The sequence below is a fragment of the Sinocyclocheilus rhinocerous genome, unplaced genomic scaffold, assembly GCF_001515625.1.
Source record: "Sinocyclocheilus rhinocerous isolate Xijiao unplaced genomic scaffold, SAMN03320098_v1.1 scaffold432, whole genome shotgun sequence".
Taxonomy (NCBI): Eukaryota; Metazoa; Chordata; class Actinopteri; order Cypriniformes; family Cyprinidae; genus Sinocyclocheilus; species Sinocyclocheilus rhinocerous.
Genome location: NW_015627225.1, coordinates 137,105 through 152,397, shown reverse-complemented (window position 1 = coordinate 152,397; position 15,293 = coordinate 137,105). Strand labels below are relative to the sequence as shown.

At 36.0% G+C, this 15,293-nt stretch overlaps 2 protein-coding genes across 4 annotated transcripts in view; one reads left to right on the top strand and one right to left on the bottom strand.

The window, feature by feature from the left end:
• Positions 1-3,792, top strand: part of LOC107721667 (uncharacterized) — a 5,580-nt gene extending 1,788 nt beyond the window's left edge. The window contains exons 4-12 of the mRNA XM_016529802.1: positions 395-496; positions 602-697; positions 820-946; positions 1,247-1,379; positions 1,469-1,570; positions 1,931-2,023; positions 2,179-2,390; positions 2,461-2,526; positions 3,288-3,792. Of these exons, the coding sequence (XP_016385288.1) occupies positions 395-496; positions 602-697; positions 820-946; positions 1,247-1,379; positions 1,469-1,570; positions 1,931-2,023; positions 2,179-2,390; positions 2,461-2,526; positions 3,288-3,792 (1,436 nt within the window). The remainder of the gene's footprint in view (positions 1-394; positions 497-601; positions 698-819; positions 947-1,246; positions 1,380-1,468; positions 1,571-1,930; positions 2,024-2,178; positions 2,391-2,460; positions 2,527-3,287) is intronic.
• Positions 3,793-6,966: 3,174 nt separating this feature from the next.
• Positions 6,967-15,293, bottom strand: part of map4k3b (mitogen-activated protein kinase kinase kinase kinase 3b) — a 17,076-nt gene continuing 8,749 nt past the window's right edge. Inside the window, exons 16-33 of one of the 3 annotated variants that reach the window (XM_016528795.1) lie at positions 15,068-15,106; positions 14,809-14,862; positions 13,524-13,578; positions 13,152-13,425; positions 12,077-12,147; positions 11,223-11,264; positions 10,957-11,041; positions 10,762-10,841; positions 10,418-10,478; positions 10,200-10,317; positions 9,955-10,013; positions 9,702-9,805; positions 9,443-9,614; positions 9,278-9,346; positions 8,654-8,746; positions 8,493-8,563; positions 8,184-8,239; positions 6,967-8,108 (exon numbers count right to left, since the gene is read on the bottom strand). In XM_016528795.1, coding sequence (XP_016384281.1) covers positions 8,021-8,108; positions 8,184-8,239; positions 8,493-8,563; positions 8,654-8,746; positions 9,278-9,346; positions 9,443-9,614; positions 9,702-9,805; positions 9,955-10,013; positions 10,200-10,317; positions 10,418-10,478; positions 10,762-10,841; positions 10,957-11,041; positions 11,223-11,264; positions 12,077-12,147; positions 13,152-13,425; positions 13,524-13,578; positions 14,809-14,862; positions 15,068-15,106 — 1,591 coding nt within the window. In that variant the 3' untranslated portion in view covers positions 6,967-8,020. The remainder of the gene's footprint in view (positions 8,109-8,183; positions 8,240-8,492; positions 8,564-8,653; positions 8,747-9,277; positions 9,347-9,442; positions 9,615-9,701; positions 9,806-9,954; positions 10,014-10,199; positions 10,318-10,417; positions 10,479-10,761; positions 10,842-10,956; positions 11,042-11,222; positions 11,265-12,076; positions 12,148-13,151; positions 13,426-13,523; positions 13,579-14,808; positions 14,863-15,067; positions 15,107-15,293) is intronic. The other 2 variants (XM_016528804.1, XM_016528813.1) reach the window with 2 other exon arrangements.

Here is a 15,293-nt window from a genome sequence, read left to right as displayed (position 1 = left end):
TTTTTTTTTACAATTTATGGTATAGTGTATTGAACATTAGACCCAATTTAACACACTTGGGATTCAGTCTGCACGTAACTTCTTTTGAAAATTTGTTTTCGTTTTCTAACTGCTTGTTTTCTTTAAAAAAAAAAAAAGGCCTCTAAAACTAGTTTCTCTATTCTTTCTTTTCTATTCTATCTACTTGTTTTCATTTGATTAATTATATAAATAACATTAAAAAAAAACTTGCTATGTGTACTGTTTTAGGCTAACCGAGACTTGTCAGAGCACTTGCATATCATTGCTGTTTTGTTGATTTTGATTGCTTCTATTGTCCTCATTTGTAAATCGCTTTGGATAAAAGCGTCTGGTAAACGACTAAATGTAAAATGTGGTATTATTGATAGGAAAGGCTCAAGGGGGGAGGGATCAGTGGATGGCCACGCCTCTCTAAACAGCCAAACAGAACTCAGTCTCATTCAGCATTACACAAGCAGCCTATCAGCTAATCAGAGTGAGTATTACAATTTAGAAATTATGTTCTGTACTATAAACACAAGTGTGGAAATGATAGCGTGGTAGTGTATAAGATGACAATAGATTGTGTTTTTGCGGTTAGACTCTTGTCCTGAGCATGACGGTCAAAAGAAGTCTCCAGTGTGGAGGGAGAGAAAAAACAGCCGAGATTTGAAAGAACAAAATATCTCAACTATAAGTGAGTGATATGCAGCAGAATAAAAGTGAAAATGCTTTTATTTTTCATTTGTCATAATAATTTAAGTGAAAAGAACTGAAAAATAAATGACCAGTTTTAAAATCATTCAATCTTTTTTTCAGCTCAGAGGCAGACTGCAGCACTGGAGCTGTTGGAGTCTGAGAGAGCGTATGTGTCGTATCTCTCACTCCTGTTAAAGGCCAACATCAGTTTTAATGGCTCGGAAAACATCGACCTCAAAGACAAACGGTAACTATGTATCACTCTCACACTTATGTAGCGTTGTCCCAATGTTAAATGTTAATTGGCCCCTACACAGGCAACAACATTAATTCAGTTCTCCCTGTCAGAAATTCAGTGCTAAACAGAGACTGTGAATTGTAATAGTCTGCTGTGGAACAGACATAATATAAAGCATATTTTGTTACTCTTTTCTTTCTCATCTCTAGTAGATTTTAGTAATTATATATTTTAAGGAAGAAAATGTATTGTAAAACAGTGATTTGAGGCGCATGATGCTGCTTTTTTATTCTCGTTTCTTACTCTCAGGCCTTTCCCTCCCTCTCTACGCTTCTTGATTCAGCAGCATCTGGAACTCCTTCACCTCCTTCAGGAGAGAGTTCTTAAGAGCCACTGGCAAGGAATCATGGGAGATGTATTTCTAAGGCTCACTAGCAAAGACGTAAAATATTATAGAGCGAAAATGAGCTTAATTTGCCATCCTACCATGCCCTAAAGTGCACTATGTAATCTCAAATGTGTGTTTTGCAGAGTGATTTTTTGGATCATTATGTATCATACCTACGGGACCTGCCAGAATGTTTGACAGTTGTTAGTCTGTTCTCCTCTTCAAAATCAGCCAGCTTACTGGAGGTATACATACACACATTTTATATTTAATAAATGCAACTAAGATTAAAAACATAATTTTGTTTAATATGCTGATACTTGAGGCATATAGTGTAATGCCTGAGAAATGATAGAGACGGTACATTATGTTTCTATGAATGACATTTCTATTTCATTTCACCGTATTAATAAATAATATTCATTTAATATTTATAATTTTTGTTAATATTGTTATTATCATAATAGTAGAATATTGAAATCATATTTTTGAATAAACCCAGATCATTTAGTTGTCACATAAAACACAAGTTTAGGTTACCTTGGATAAATTTGAGATGAATCCACATAATGGCTTTCTAATTTGTTGTATGTGTTCAAATCCAGAGTGACATCACAGGGGATGAGACACGTCCATCTCTGCATTCTCTGCTTCTACGACCTGTCCAACGTATCCCAGAATACCACACTCTCCTCCAGGTAGTCAAATACATCTTTATTGTCATACTAACAGCATTTTAGGCATGTTTGTTAGTTGTGCATGTTTGATACTTGTGATGGTATCACCTTGGTCAAGCATTGCTACATTAAAGAAAATGCATATATGCATCCATTTGTATGTTGCTGTGTTTTAGAGTCTTCTGCAGCAGACAGAGTCAGAGCATCCAGACTATTACCTGTTACTGGTGTCTGTGCAACAACTCCGATCTTTCATGACCCAGTACAGCCATCTGCTACAGCACAACCAGGAGCTCCTCACACACAGTCATGCCCTGCGAGAACACACACACAACCTGTGCACACACCAGCAGGAGCGGCCCTCACACACCCAAAAAGAGCTTAGCAGGTAAGTTCAAATGAACAAATGTGTGTGTTTTTGTGTTGTAAGATTTACTGGCACTTGTTTTTAATGTCAGGTCTACAGTGAGACAGCTGTATAAAGTCGACTATGAGAAAAATTACAGCAACACCAGCACACAAAAGTGAGTAGATAGATACACCAACCAAATATATCACAAAATGAGCTCTCTGTGAATTTATGGGTGTTTCTACTTTAGGCACTATTATGTAAATTTAACCATGCCTTCATTATGCCCTTTATGGATTTTATTTTTTACCCTTTCATCCATCATAAAAATATTACTTATATAAGTTTAAAAAAAAAATTATTTATCGCATGTTCCACATTTGTGGTGTTCTTTCCATCACACTGACAAATTTCCTACTAAATAGTCTATTTAGTGAAGAGTGTGTTTGAGATTAAATTTGAGATACACACCACTGTGCAAAAGTAAAAAAAAAAAAATGCATTTATTCAGCAAGGATGCATTCATTAGACACTAAATACTTTTATAATGTTACAAGTGATTTCAATTTCAAATAAATGCTATTCATCAAAGAATTTTGAAAATGTATTAGAGTTTCCAGAAAAATACTAAGCAGTTTTCAATAGTAATAATAATAAATGTTTCTTCAGCATCAAATCAGCATATTAGAATGATTTCTGAAGCATCATGTGACACTGAAGACTGGAGTAATGGCTGCTGAAAATAAAATTTTGTCATCACAGGAATAAATTACATTTTAAAATATATTTAAAATTGAAAACGGTTACTCTAAATTGATAAAATAAATACAGCCTGGGTAAGCATAAGAGACTTTAATGTCTCTTCCAAAAACATTAAAAAGTGCCCAGAACTGAAGAAATACCCTTATACATTTTCTATGTCTTTTTTATTTTAAGTGATCCCTCTCGATGTAACAAACGCTACCCTGACTATGAAACGGCACCCTATCACTACGACCCAGAAATCCCATCCCCTGTCTCCTTACTGTCTGACTCTGACTCTCGCCACAAAGCCATCTCAGTTCCTCTGCGCAGCATTCCAGAGACGGAGGGAACGGGATCTGTCCTCTCTGATGCTCTGAGTGCGCTCTTTCCCTACGGAGCCGGAGGCTCTCGCTGCTCAAGCCCGTCTCATTCCTCTGACTCCAGCATTGATATTGCCTTTGTGCGTTGTAGTTCTTCTCATAGTCCACCTCGACAGTCCCACAGTAGAGGGCGAAGAGCTGGGGGTGTGGTTTATAGGTCCAACAGAGCCTGTGTGTCACCTGACTCAGCAGATATTGTGAGACCACACCCTCTACAGGCAGTGCAGAGAAAGAGCAAATCACTGAATGGCCTGCAGATGGACATTCTGGCAACCACCCACAAAACCTTACAATTGTCCCTAAAAGCTGAAAATTAAAAGCTAAATTGTTTTAGTATGCATTTATTTAAATGTGAGTGTGTGTGAAAGGCTTTCACACACACTCACATTTAAATAAATGCATACTAAAACAATTGAGCTTTTCACTAAAAGCTCATTGTGCTTGTTCCTCAGGATCCTAGAAGCCTGGTGTGGGAGGAGCTCAAATTGAGGGGTGTGTCTGATGATTATGACCACACCCCCTTGAGTGAACACAGTAGGAAAGAAGGAAAAGGATTTAGGAACTCCTTCAAGAAGCTCTTTAAGAAGAAGTGAGTTAATAAGAGGAGACACACGGCTACTTTGCACATAAAAAATGTCCTCACATTTAAAGCCGTGATACTTTGTGTGTGTGTGTGTCTGTGTGTGTGTGTGTGTGTCAGGTCTAGTGGCGACGGAAAGGAGAAGACAACAGTGAAAGCTGAGTGTCAAAGCAGCGGAGAGCTGGAGTCCACCAAAGCCCCTCACACAGCAGACATTGACAGAGGAATTGCTGTTTAAAGTGGTTCTCTACTGGTTTTGCTTCAGGGAATGCACAAATGCTTGGTCTTTAGTGTTTGCTCTCTAAATATCTCTTGAATGTCGAGGGTTTCATGCTTTCGGACATAAAACATTTTGCATGATAAATTATTAGTAATATAATTTTGGGCAGAATTTTGAGAACCTTTGGTTCTTGCATTGTTTATGCAAATATATACTTACCCATATAAACAAACAGTTTAACACTTATCCATCTTTTGTTCAGTTTATGCTGGGCCGCTCTGACAGGATGCAAAACTATATCTGATCTAATGTATAATGTTAATTACTCATTAATAAATACATGCTGTATACTTTACAAATAAAAATGTAAATATATTTGAATGCAAATGTAAATGGTAACAATTAAAATAAAGCTATAATAAAGCAAATCTTATTTTAAGGTAACACTTATTTTTGTGTATAAATGTGTGTGTATATAACAAAAATAACAACACCATTCAGATGTATTTGATATTTTTTCACCTTGGTTTAATGTGTTAAATTTCATAAAAGAGTTTCACATTTGAAACAAAATATTGGCTTTATACAGTCTGTAAAACTCAAATTATTTTACACTATATACAAGACATGTGCATCACATCACACAAGAAAACGCTGCTGTAGTGAACATGGAGTAGTTTGACACACGCTCTGTACGCAAAGCATCCAATAACACAATTATGACTCTTTCAAACATATAGAGTAAATGTTACTGGAGATTAGGCTCAGACACGGTTTCATTCGGGTCTTGACAAAAATCCAGATCGTAGATCACGTGACAAGCCCAGGGTTTAAAACTGCTGCTAGGGAGATGCTTTATTTGCAGTAGGGTTTTAATGGCGTATGATCTTATGTAGAGTTTTTAAATGCATGTTAGAGGTAGACACGACATGCTAAATTTGCGCATTCAGCTAAACGAAACATGATTTTGCTATTTTGACACAAAAAGAACAGTTCGTATTCAGATATGTGATTCGAACTGATAAAAATGCTAGAAAGCTTCACAGACAGCTACATTCTAGAAAGAGCGCTTTTTCTGACTTCCCATTTCATATTTACACATACTGCATACGTAAGACGTTATTGTCTCTGTTCAGTTCTCAGTGAGCCTGATTAATAGGATTTCTTTATCTGTTAAACTCTTACTATTGACATTACAGCCTGTAAGTGCACACACACAGCACACAGAGAAAAGCACACGTGAGCAAATGCATTGTGCAAACCTTCAATACAGTGCTTGGTAATGAACTAAAACATGACACTTGGCCTTTCTGCATAAATAATGAAATAGAAAAACTCTAAAAATCACTCCATTCCCATTAAGTGGCTCAAGATGTTGTTACAGTATCGAGCATTACAAACAGTCTTATTGTGGTATTTTCATGATTTCTTGGACATTGCACTATGGTAATACCATGGTATTGTTTGAAGCACCTTGAGTACCATGTAAATACCATGGTATATGACTAGGGTAATCATTCAGAACCATGATATATATGGTATTGCCATCTGATACCACTATACCATGATACAGCCACAGTACTTTTTTAATAATGAAAAGGAGGAGTTAAGGATATCACTACAGTATGAATGAATTAGCATCATTCATGAATGATTATACTTTGATGAAAATATTTATATTGGCTGTTATTACTTTCATTATTCAATGCTTAATCCACTGGAAATGGTAACTAAAAATCCTTTACCTCAGTTTGAGTAACACGAGTTGCAGAATAATATCATGATAACATGGCGCCCCCTAGTGTATATTTAAACAATCCAACAAAATTACTCGTATTTGGCAACCCACGTGTAAAAATACTATAGTAATTTATAGTAAATACTAGTGTTTTTGAACCATACTATAGTAAAGTGTATTATACTGTATATATTATAGTATTTACAACAGTTTGTTAATGAATGCTACAGCATACTGTAGTATTAACTATCGTGAACTGATAAACTGTAATAAATACTGTAGTATCCTTTAGTTTTTTACTACAGTAAACTGTTGTGTATTGTAGTATAATAATATACCCTATAGTTGTAGAAAACTTAGTACAGTATTGGGTAAAGTAATTTGTTTATATTACTATAGTTGTTATATTACCACAGCAACTATAGAATTATCACAACAAATTAATTCAAGTACTTTACTATAGTATGGTTCAAAAACACTATAGTATTTACTATAAATTACTATAGTATTTTTTAATGTGGGAACTAATAAGCAAAAATCATTATACCTTAAAAATCACTAATAAGCAAAATCCTTCACTGCAGGATTTTTTTCTGTTCACAGAGAACATGTTTTTGTATTTCTCTCTGCTGCTTTTTCATTGTTTTGTATGTAAACATATGCTAGATTGACTTGACCTTTACTCTTGCACCTCTCATAGTGTCTTGCAAATGACATGCGGTTCTAAAAATGTGGTTCTCAAGTTAAAAGAAGGTTGATTTGTTGCATGTTTTTTTTTTTCATTCCACTGCCCTGGGTCGCACATTTTTTAAAATGCAAAAATGCATTCTGTGTGAATGGCCTATAAGCTCATTAACATTCATAATTTTCAAAGCAACAGAAACACATGCACTAAGGTTTCACTGTCTGTTATTGTGCTGTTAATAAGGAAATATGGATCTAATGAGACATAAAACTTACTGAAGCCTTAAAGTGCAGTTACATTAACAGTTATTTAGCAAATTTCTCATTAGGGTGAAAGATTTTCGCACAAAGTTTTCACATCGGGTTAAAATTAGTCACATTAATTTGCTGCCCTGACCAACAGAAAATTGCTTGGTTTGAAAGTGACACTGAAAGTGCTTCATGTATCTCTACACATGACAATGGACTTTTTTTACCCGCAAAATTTCATAGAAATTTTACTAATAGGACTGCACCCTTATGATAACAGTGGACGCCAAAAGAGGGAAATGTAGAGAAAGAGAAGCAGAAGAAAATACAGCTGAGTTTGTTAGACTTACAGTTGGTTCACACAGAGCGTGTTTCTGCGTTCCATTCTACTAATTGTTTTTCAACATTCTTGTGTTCTTCTATTTTTAAATGCGAGAATGCGTTCCGTGTGAACTGCTATTAGCATGACAGAGAGGAGCTGTTTACAGGGCAGTACTGAAAGCTACAAAGCTAACAAGATGGTAAAACACCTGCATATCATGCCAGATATAAAAAGCCATGATATTCGTGTCCTCTTTTAGACAACTTTTGTACTAGACTGTTGTGTTTTCACATTAGTTATCTCAGTCGCACAGAACTGATGGTTGTGTATCAAGGTCTCTGACACTGAAATGCATCTATAGCAAGTTCACGCAGTTTGGCAGTACAAAAAAATTACGTTAAACCTGTACGATACCAAAAGATATAATGCATTAACTGGAAATTAATTGAAATTACTTGATTTGCCGTTACATGCAATGCGAATCTATCACGCATATTAAACGGTCTACCTACATCTGCTTGTACTGAGGTATCGATTTTGTATCAATACGAGCAACCAGGGGCTGGTATCATACCAAACCAAAAAAGTTGGCATTAAAATCTGTAGTGTTTAATTTCAACTGTCTTTGAGTATGTTTTTTTTTTCTGTAGTGTTTTGTTCAGTAGCTTCATAAAGGAAATTGAGGTGTATAAGTCTCAGGAACATGTACTTTGTAGCATGCATTATGTAGTGTGTGTGAAGGCAGTGTGTTGTCAGTAGGTGTTCTCGTGGCCCGCGAGGATGTACAGATTACTTTGAGCTGTAGGGTCTTCCGTCGGTTTGCTTTCCAACACCACCACTCTGAGAAAGAGAGAAAATGTTTGCAAGAACAGTGCTGACCACGGAGGTACAATGTGTGTTCTAGTGAGCTCTCACCTGTCCGCACCCAGCAGCCTGTAGATTCGCGAGTTATCAGAGATCTCCTGAGTAATCTAAAGCAGAGAACATAATTTCCCATCAGTTGTTGACAATGGACCTTGACCTTGTTTTGCCCACAAAATTTGGCTAATGTGACTGCACTTTAAAGCTATGTTACGGGCTATGAATGTATAATCTAGATCAGTGGTACGTCACGATGGAAGCATTAACCCATCAAAATTCACTTTTGTATGATAAGCTATTTTGATAACCTGTTTCCTAAAGCAAAACTAGGTGAATTTAGAAAACCAAAGGCACACCACACACCTCACTGTTTTTAAAGCTTCTTCCCTGCATTCCATGCTTCCAGAACGCCAAAACACTGTCCTGCAGACACACTGGAGAAAAGACAAATGCATTGTTATTAATCAAAGCACACAATGACATCCCCACCTCAGTCTTGACTCTCGTATTAATTTAGTTCTTACCTATTGCCTCAATCTGGAAGTTAAAGGTGAGTTCAGTTGACAGCTTTCTGTTGGATTTTAACCTGCCCTGTAAATTCACCAACTTTATACACCCTGCAAAATACAGAAAGAAATTATGAGTAATGGCTTCCTAGAGCTGGAACTGCTGGATAAAGAAAATGCAAAAGCCTGTGCAGATGCTTGTTTGAACATGAATCTGCGCTGCAGGTAATGACAAATACCAACAGAAAAAGATTCTGTGTGAATTCCGAAACCATTATAGCTTTATCAGGAGACAGGTTAATGTACATGTGATTTATCATATTGAAGCTAAAAATAGCTATAACTGTGGCAAAAATCAAACTGTGGTTTTGTAAAATGGCGACAAGAATATTAAGTACAATTCATTTGTATTATATGCATTATTTATTGCTTATTCTTATTAACAATAACAATAACTGAATTGATAATTGAATTGATTATACTATTATAGTGATTATAACCAATTGTTCTAAATAATATAGCTAAATATATACATAAAACAAAAGTGAATATTATTATTATTTAGCAGAGTATTATATTAAATATAAACATAACAATCATATTGTATATTATGATTTATTATAATAAAAAGAAATGACTTACGATCTAGACACACTAGGACGGTATCTTTCTCCAGCTGAGTCACATGAATGACACATGTTTGAGGTGTTTCTGGAAACACACAACACAACAAAAGTTCCTACAAGTCCCAAGAGCAACACTCTTTTTGGCAATCCAAACCAAGTCAAATTTTGAATTGATACTGACCGGGCTCTGTGAATGCTGGGTTGGCGGCGTTGGGATCAACGGTGCCAAACGTGACCACCTGATCAGGATGGCTTCCTTTACTGACCGCCACACAAACCAGTGGATAATGCTGCTCAGGAACCACCAACATCTCAAAGACTTCTAATGGACACGGCAGGGTGAGGTCTATGCTCTGGACACACATACATACACAGGATTGTCATCTTGTGCATGGATGCACTTTGTGTTTCTCAGTGTGATTTCTCATTCTCTCACTTACCTTTATCAGCATGAAGCGCTGCATGGCTTCCACCCATTCAAACAGCATCACGCTGGACTGGAAAGCTCCACATAAGTACTTATGACCGGTGTATGGGTTTCGCACTATAAATACAAATACAGAAGTAGGTTTCATTTTTGATTGCATATATGCAAAAGATTTTAAACATGCAGTGCTCTGATCATACAATTTGGTATGCATTTCAACACAAAACATAAGAATATCAAGTGCATGTGAGTGCGTTCATACTGACCCACACAACATTTCTGACAACCCCTCGTATCTGGTATTTTATTGGACACAGTAAACTTCCTGAAAGAAAGGCATTAACATGACAGCACTAAAATGCAAATGATATGATTTAATAGGATTTACAGTAAAAAAAAAAAAAAAAAATATATATATATATATATATATATATATTTGAAATTACAAATGACAACGGACTAAACAGCTACACAAAAATATAAAAAGAAAAAAGATTAGTCTGAATCATACCGTGGGATGATTTTGTCTGGGAGTTTGTGTGTTGGTATGGCAACAGGTAACTTCTGCATTTGTCGAGCTTGCTCAAAAAGCATCGTCAGGTTGTATGAGTACAGCTGAGATGCTTTACCTGTGGAAAACACCCATATATGTGCATAGATTGTATTACGGTAAAGCTAAAATGTACTTCTAATGCATGGTAAATCTTTTCCTTATTGGTTTTATCTCACCTGATATTGAAAGCAGCCAGTTGGTCATTACATACACCCATGTGCACCTCCGTGGAACCAGCTGTACGTGATTCAATGAAATAAAAGATACATTAAATTCAAATGATGGTTCAATCTGATTAATTTTCTTTCAGAGCAAATACATAATTATTGATGACATACATCAAATCAATTTATAATTTTTATTATCCATTATGCCATTTTTCCATATTTTTAGCATTTTGAAATACAGATTTAAAATGCTAAAAATATGATTTTTCATATCTATATCGCCAAGCCTGCTTAAATTATTCTTAATTTTGAACCTCAACGCCAAAAGAAAACCATAATAAAAAGGCCCTGACCTGTTCCATTGTGCTCTCATGGATTTCATTCAGATTGAGGGTGTAAATTCCTTCCTCTGCACCAAAAATCAGATACTGATCTGAAAAAGAGTAATAAGGGAAGCTCATAAAGCTGAAAAACATAATTATTATAATTATGTCATTTAGGAGCATGTGATTTGAGAATGCATGAGCTCTACATGAACTGCTTCTTACCCCTGGTGTTTGGGTTTATCCAGGAACAGGCACAGTGAATCTTTAGGGGACAGCAGTTAAACACTTTAGAGAAACAAGCTCCCATCTGCAAAGCAGAAACAAAGATCAACACTGTGACAGCAGAGCTGAGTTTGAACGCTCCAAATTTAGTTGCTATGACATTTGTGTTAATCTAGGTGTGCCGATACATCTTTCAATTTTTGTGTGTATGAAAGAGAAAAAGAAGGAAAAATAGTGAAAGATGGAGAGATAAAGAGAAAACTCACATGTACTTTAGGGGTCGGTGGGAGGCCATTACTGAATGGAAGCTACAAAAAGACAAACAGATCAACGCTGTAATCAAACTATTTTTGTTTTCCCATTTAATCTGGGAATAGTAATCACAGGGCAATAATTGTAAAGTCAGATTACTCAAGACAAAATATTTCACATCTACTGCATCTCCTCCTGTACGTAGCACAGACAATGTTTAATAATTTAATTTTAGGGCTTATAACAACCCTAATTATAACAATAACATAATGAAGGAGGCATAGATATTTTCTTTACTGGGCATCTAAACCATTTTCATGAATTTCGTTTTTTTTTTTTTTTACAAAATACGTAATAAGAAAATAATAACAAATAAGGAAAATATTTGAATTTTATAACAATGTTTGCACATGTCATGTTATATGTATATATGAGGTTTACCATTTATGAAACTTTTTCAAAGCTTTATTTGAACATTTACATTAGATATTTGAACATGCTATTAGATAAACTGTTGTCAGTCATGTTGTCATTTAAAATCCGGACATCATTGGCAATGTTATTGTTTTAGTTATGCAAACAAAAACTCATTTTATTTGTTGTTTGTTGATTTTAAATGTAAAACTTGGTGAAATGATTTGTGTGTCAGTACTTTGTGCATTCCAATTAATCTCAATCAAACTGCAGTTGGGTTATTTTGACTAGGTTAAAAAATAACTAAAAAAAAACAGTTAACTAACACAATAAAACACAATAAAAACATGATAACATTATAAAAAAACTTGATTTTGAAAAAAAAAAAAAACTGAGTTATCTGTTTTTGCAAATATATAAATATATATATATATATATAAAGCATTAACCATACCTTTAGATTAGGTGAGGGAAGGGAGGCAAGTTTTTCTTTCTCTCCATTCTCCTGGACAGAAACTCCATTACCTGCACATAAATGATCACATTATATCATCTGTCCTTTGAAAACTGAAACCACAAAAAACAAAGACACGCTTATGGAAATTAGGTTCTTTATATATGCCCCTTTTTAAAAAAAACAAAAAAACATGCTATTTGCTTGATTATGTTTGCACTAATAATACCTGCAGAAAGCAAGCAGTACATAGAATTTGTGGGGTTTTTTTAATACAGATGTTATTGTGCTAATTAAGTAACTGAGTCATTCAGGTGTCTTGAAGTTGCAAGACTTCTGATTCATTTGCTAAAAAACCAGTATGTACATGTTTATGATAATAAATAAAATATATGATAATAAATATAATTTTGAAATACTACCCCACTCAGAGCTGGTTGGCTGGTCTTCCAGCCTGGTCACAGATGGTTTTGACAACTTTTTAGCCTGGGAGACCAGATGAACACCAGCTTGGCCAGGCTAGAAGGCCATCTAAAACCAGCTACTTCCAGCTTTAACCAGTCTAGCCAACAAGCTTAAGCTTTTTTTAAGCAGTTTTTTCAATAGTGCAAGCAGCATAACAGACTTTTGTACAGCTAAAATAACTGGAGTGAATAAAAACCATAAGCCTTGCGCATTCAAATTAAAAATGGCCATGTCCGTTCTTAAGCTAAAAATAAAGTGGATATTCCCATGTATGTCAGATATAGGTAGTCTGATCCTAAATAACTAGGCAATGAAAAAGACTTGAGCTGTGCAAAGTGTATTCTGCGCTACATTTTGGGGCACGATTGTTACCTTGTTATTTGCATAAAATATTAAGTGAATTAGGTTGTCAAACAACACAATCTAACTACTATATCACACTGACTCATCTACGAGGCTCTTAACTAACCTATGGTAAAGCTACAGCTATCTGTGTTGGGTGACTGAACTCATGCCAATATTATTCAAAAGCACAAGGAATAGAGGAAGACTGGCAGGGCTGTCTACCAATCACAGGAGGGCACGCTCAAGTGGGCGGTGCTTAGCTTACTTTGTTCTTCCTGTTGTTCAGCATGAAGCCATTCCCAGAACCTATAAATCCCATCATCCCCTGCTGGCTCTGTCTGATCGTGCTCAGATGGTTTGTTACCTAGACTACTACGCCTGTGTGGAGGCAGGCGAGGAGGTGGTGGTCTGGGGGGCACACAGGAAGCAGGCCGAACAGGAGGGGTGGAGCTTGCAGAAGCTGGGGAACGTTTAATGGTCCCTTCTCCGGTACTGTCCTCTGAGGCGGTACTGTTCTGACCTGGAGACAGAAGCTTCGGCTAGGAAGAGATTAAGGGAAAAAGAGAGATGTGAGTTACGAGTTACACATTATGTCAGAAGGCATGTTTTGCATAGGAAAAGTGTGTGTAAGTTTTACCTTGGGTGGCAGAGGAGGAGGCACTTTAGGCCTCATGGTGGAAGTGGAGTTACTGCTGTAGACGCAGACACACAAAAATCATTGTAATGATTTATATTACTGCTAATCATGATGTGGTAACACAAAACCAGGATGCAAGGACCAACAGCACAGTTTCTTTGAAAGGTGGAAACACATACAGGGATACAATCAGATGAAGAAAGAGACCTCATATGCAATGTTAAAAACAGTAAAGAAAGTAAGCAAGAATGGTCATGTGGACACAAGACACACAAACTGAGTGCTAAATATGCTCGCATACACATAATCAACCTAATCCAGAGCAGATCTTGGGAATATTTTGAACTTCTTAGAGTTTGAAATTCCAGGAAACACAATTTGCAATTGTCCTCAGTTTGGACTTTGAGCTTCAAAGTGACTGAAAATGAAAGTGTTACTGTATATCTTGTTCTCATCACCAGGTTATTAAACAAACCAAAACAAATGTCGAATCAAATTACTACAACATATACAACATTTTTATGACTATATTTTTACATTTCTGAAGAAAATGTGAGTGGTACTTGTCCCTGCAAATATCATTAGCATAAATATATTAGCATAGCTTAGCTAGGGTGTTCTGGGTGGTTGCGCACTGTTCCAAATCAAAAAAAGCCCAGACCTAAGCCTCTATGATACTCTGCTCTCTAGATATAAACCAGGTTCCTTCTTCAAAGTTAATCTATGGGAAAATCTATGAGAAAATCTATGGGAATATTGTCTGGCAGACAAAAATTGTAAGTGTGATTTTATAAAAACGTAGTAGCATATGCAATTGTATTAAAGTTGGCATGAAATGGAAATTGTGATAATCTTTTCTCCCCTATTGTGATGTATATTCGAGTGAAACAGCTTATCAAACTAGCAAACATGTAAGGTGGGACTTCAATTTGTCCATCAGGAATTGATTGGATCATTGTCAAGTTGCTGTAGAGGAGGCTTTATTGCCTAGCCTTCGCGCCAAAGCACACATTAGAGAAGATATTGTTGTTGCGAGGGTGAGGGGAGGTTAAAGTTTTTGAATAAAGATTACGAGGGCACATGAATTAAAAAATAATGATGTGCATTTCAATAACGATCATGCATTTGTGCACCAGCAAGCAACTACAAACCAAACACACTACAAAACAAACCGAGCGCATCCTTCAGTCTCACATCTGGTTGACACTAACAGACAGGGAGTCACGGATGATCACAGGTGTTTTTGAATGATACACATCTCACATTACATCTTCCTCTCACTTACTGCAAATCATCACCTTCATCCTCCTCCTCATCCTCTAAATGTGTCACATGACCCCTGAGAGAGATGAAGAGGGTGAGGCTAAGAAGGTATAGCAGCCAGAGAAGAATGCAGAGAACACACCCACACACAGACACACCCACACACACACTCAGCAGTAAGAGCTTCTCAGTGCCAAGCAGAGGAGATGAGACTGCAGAAGTGATTAGATTGCATAGAGGATTGGCTGACCAATCAAAAGAGACAGTAGGAGGGGCTGTACCTTTGATTGAGCTCCTCAGCAACAGATTTTAATAGACTCCTACAAAAATAATGAATAAAAGACAGAACAGAACTTGTTTTACACATATATACAAAATACACAAACATATTTGTTGTGATACTAAAATATTCATCCAAAAACAAAACTATTTAATTAGTGAAGTTGACTAGTTTTAGACCTTCATTTCTTTTTATTGTTTATATAAAATAGTTTTTGATTTATTATA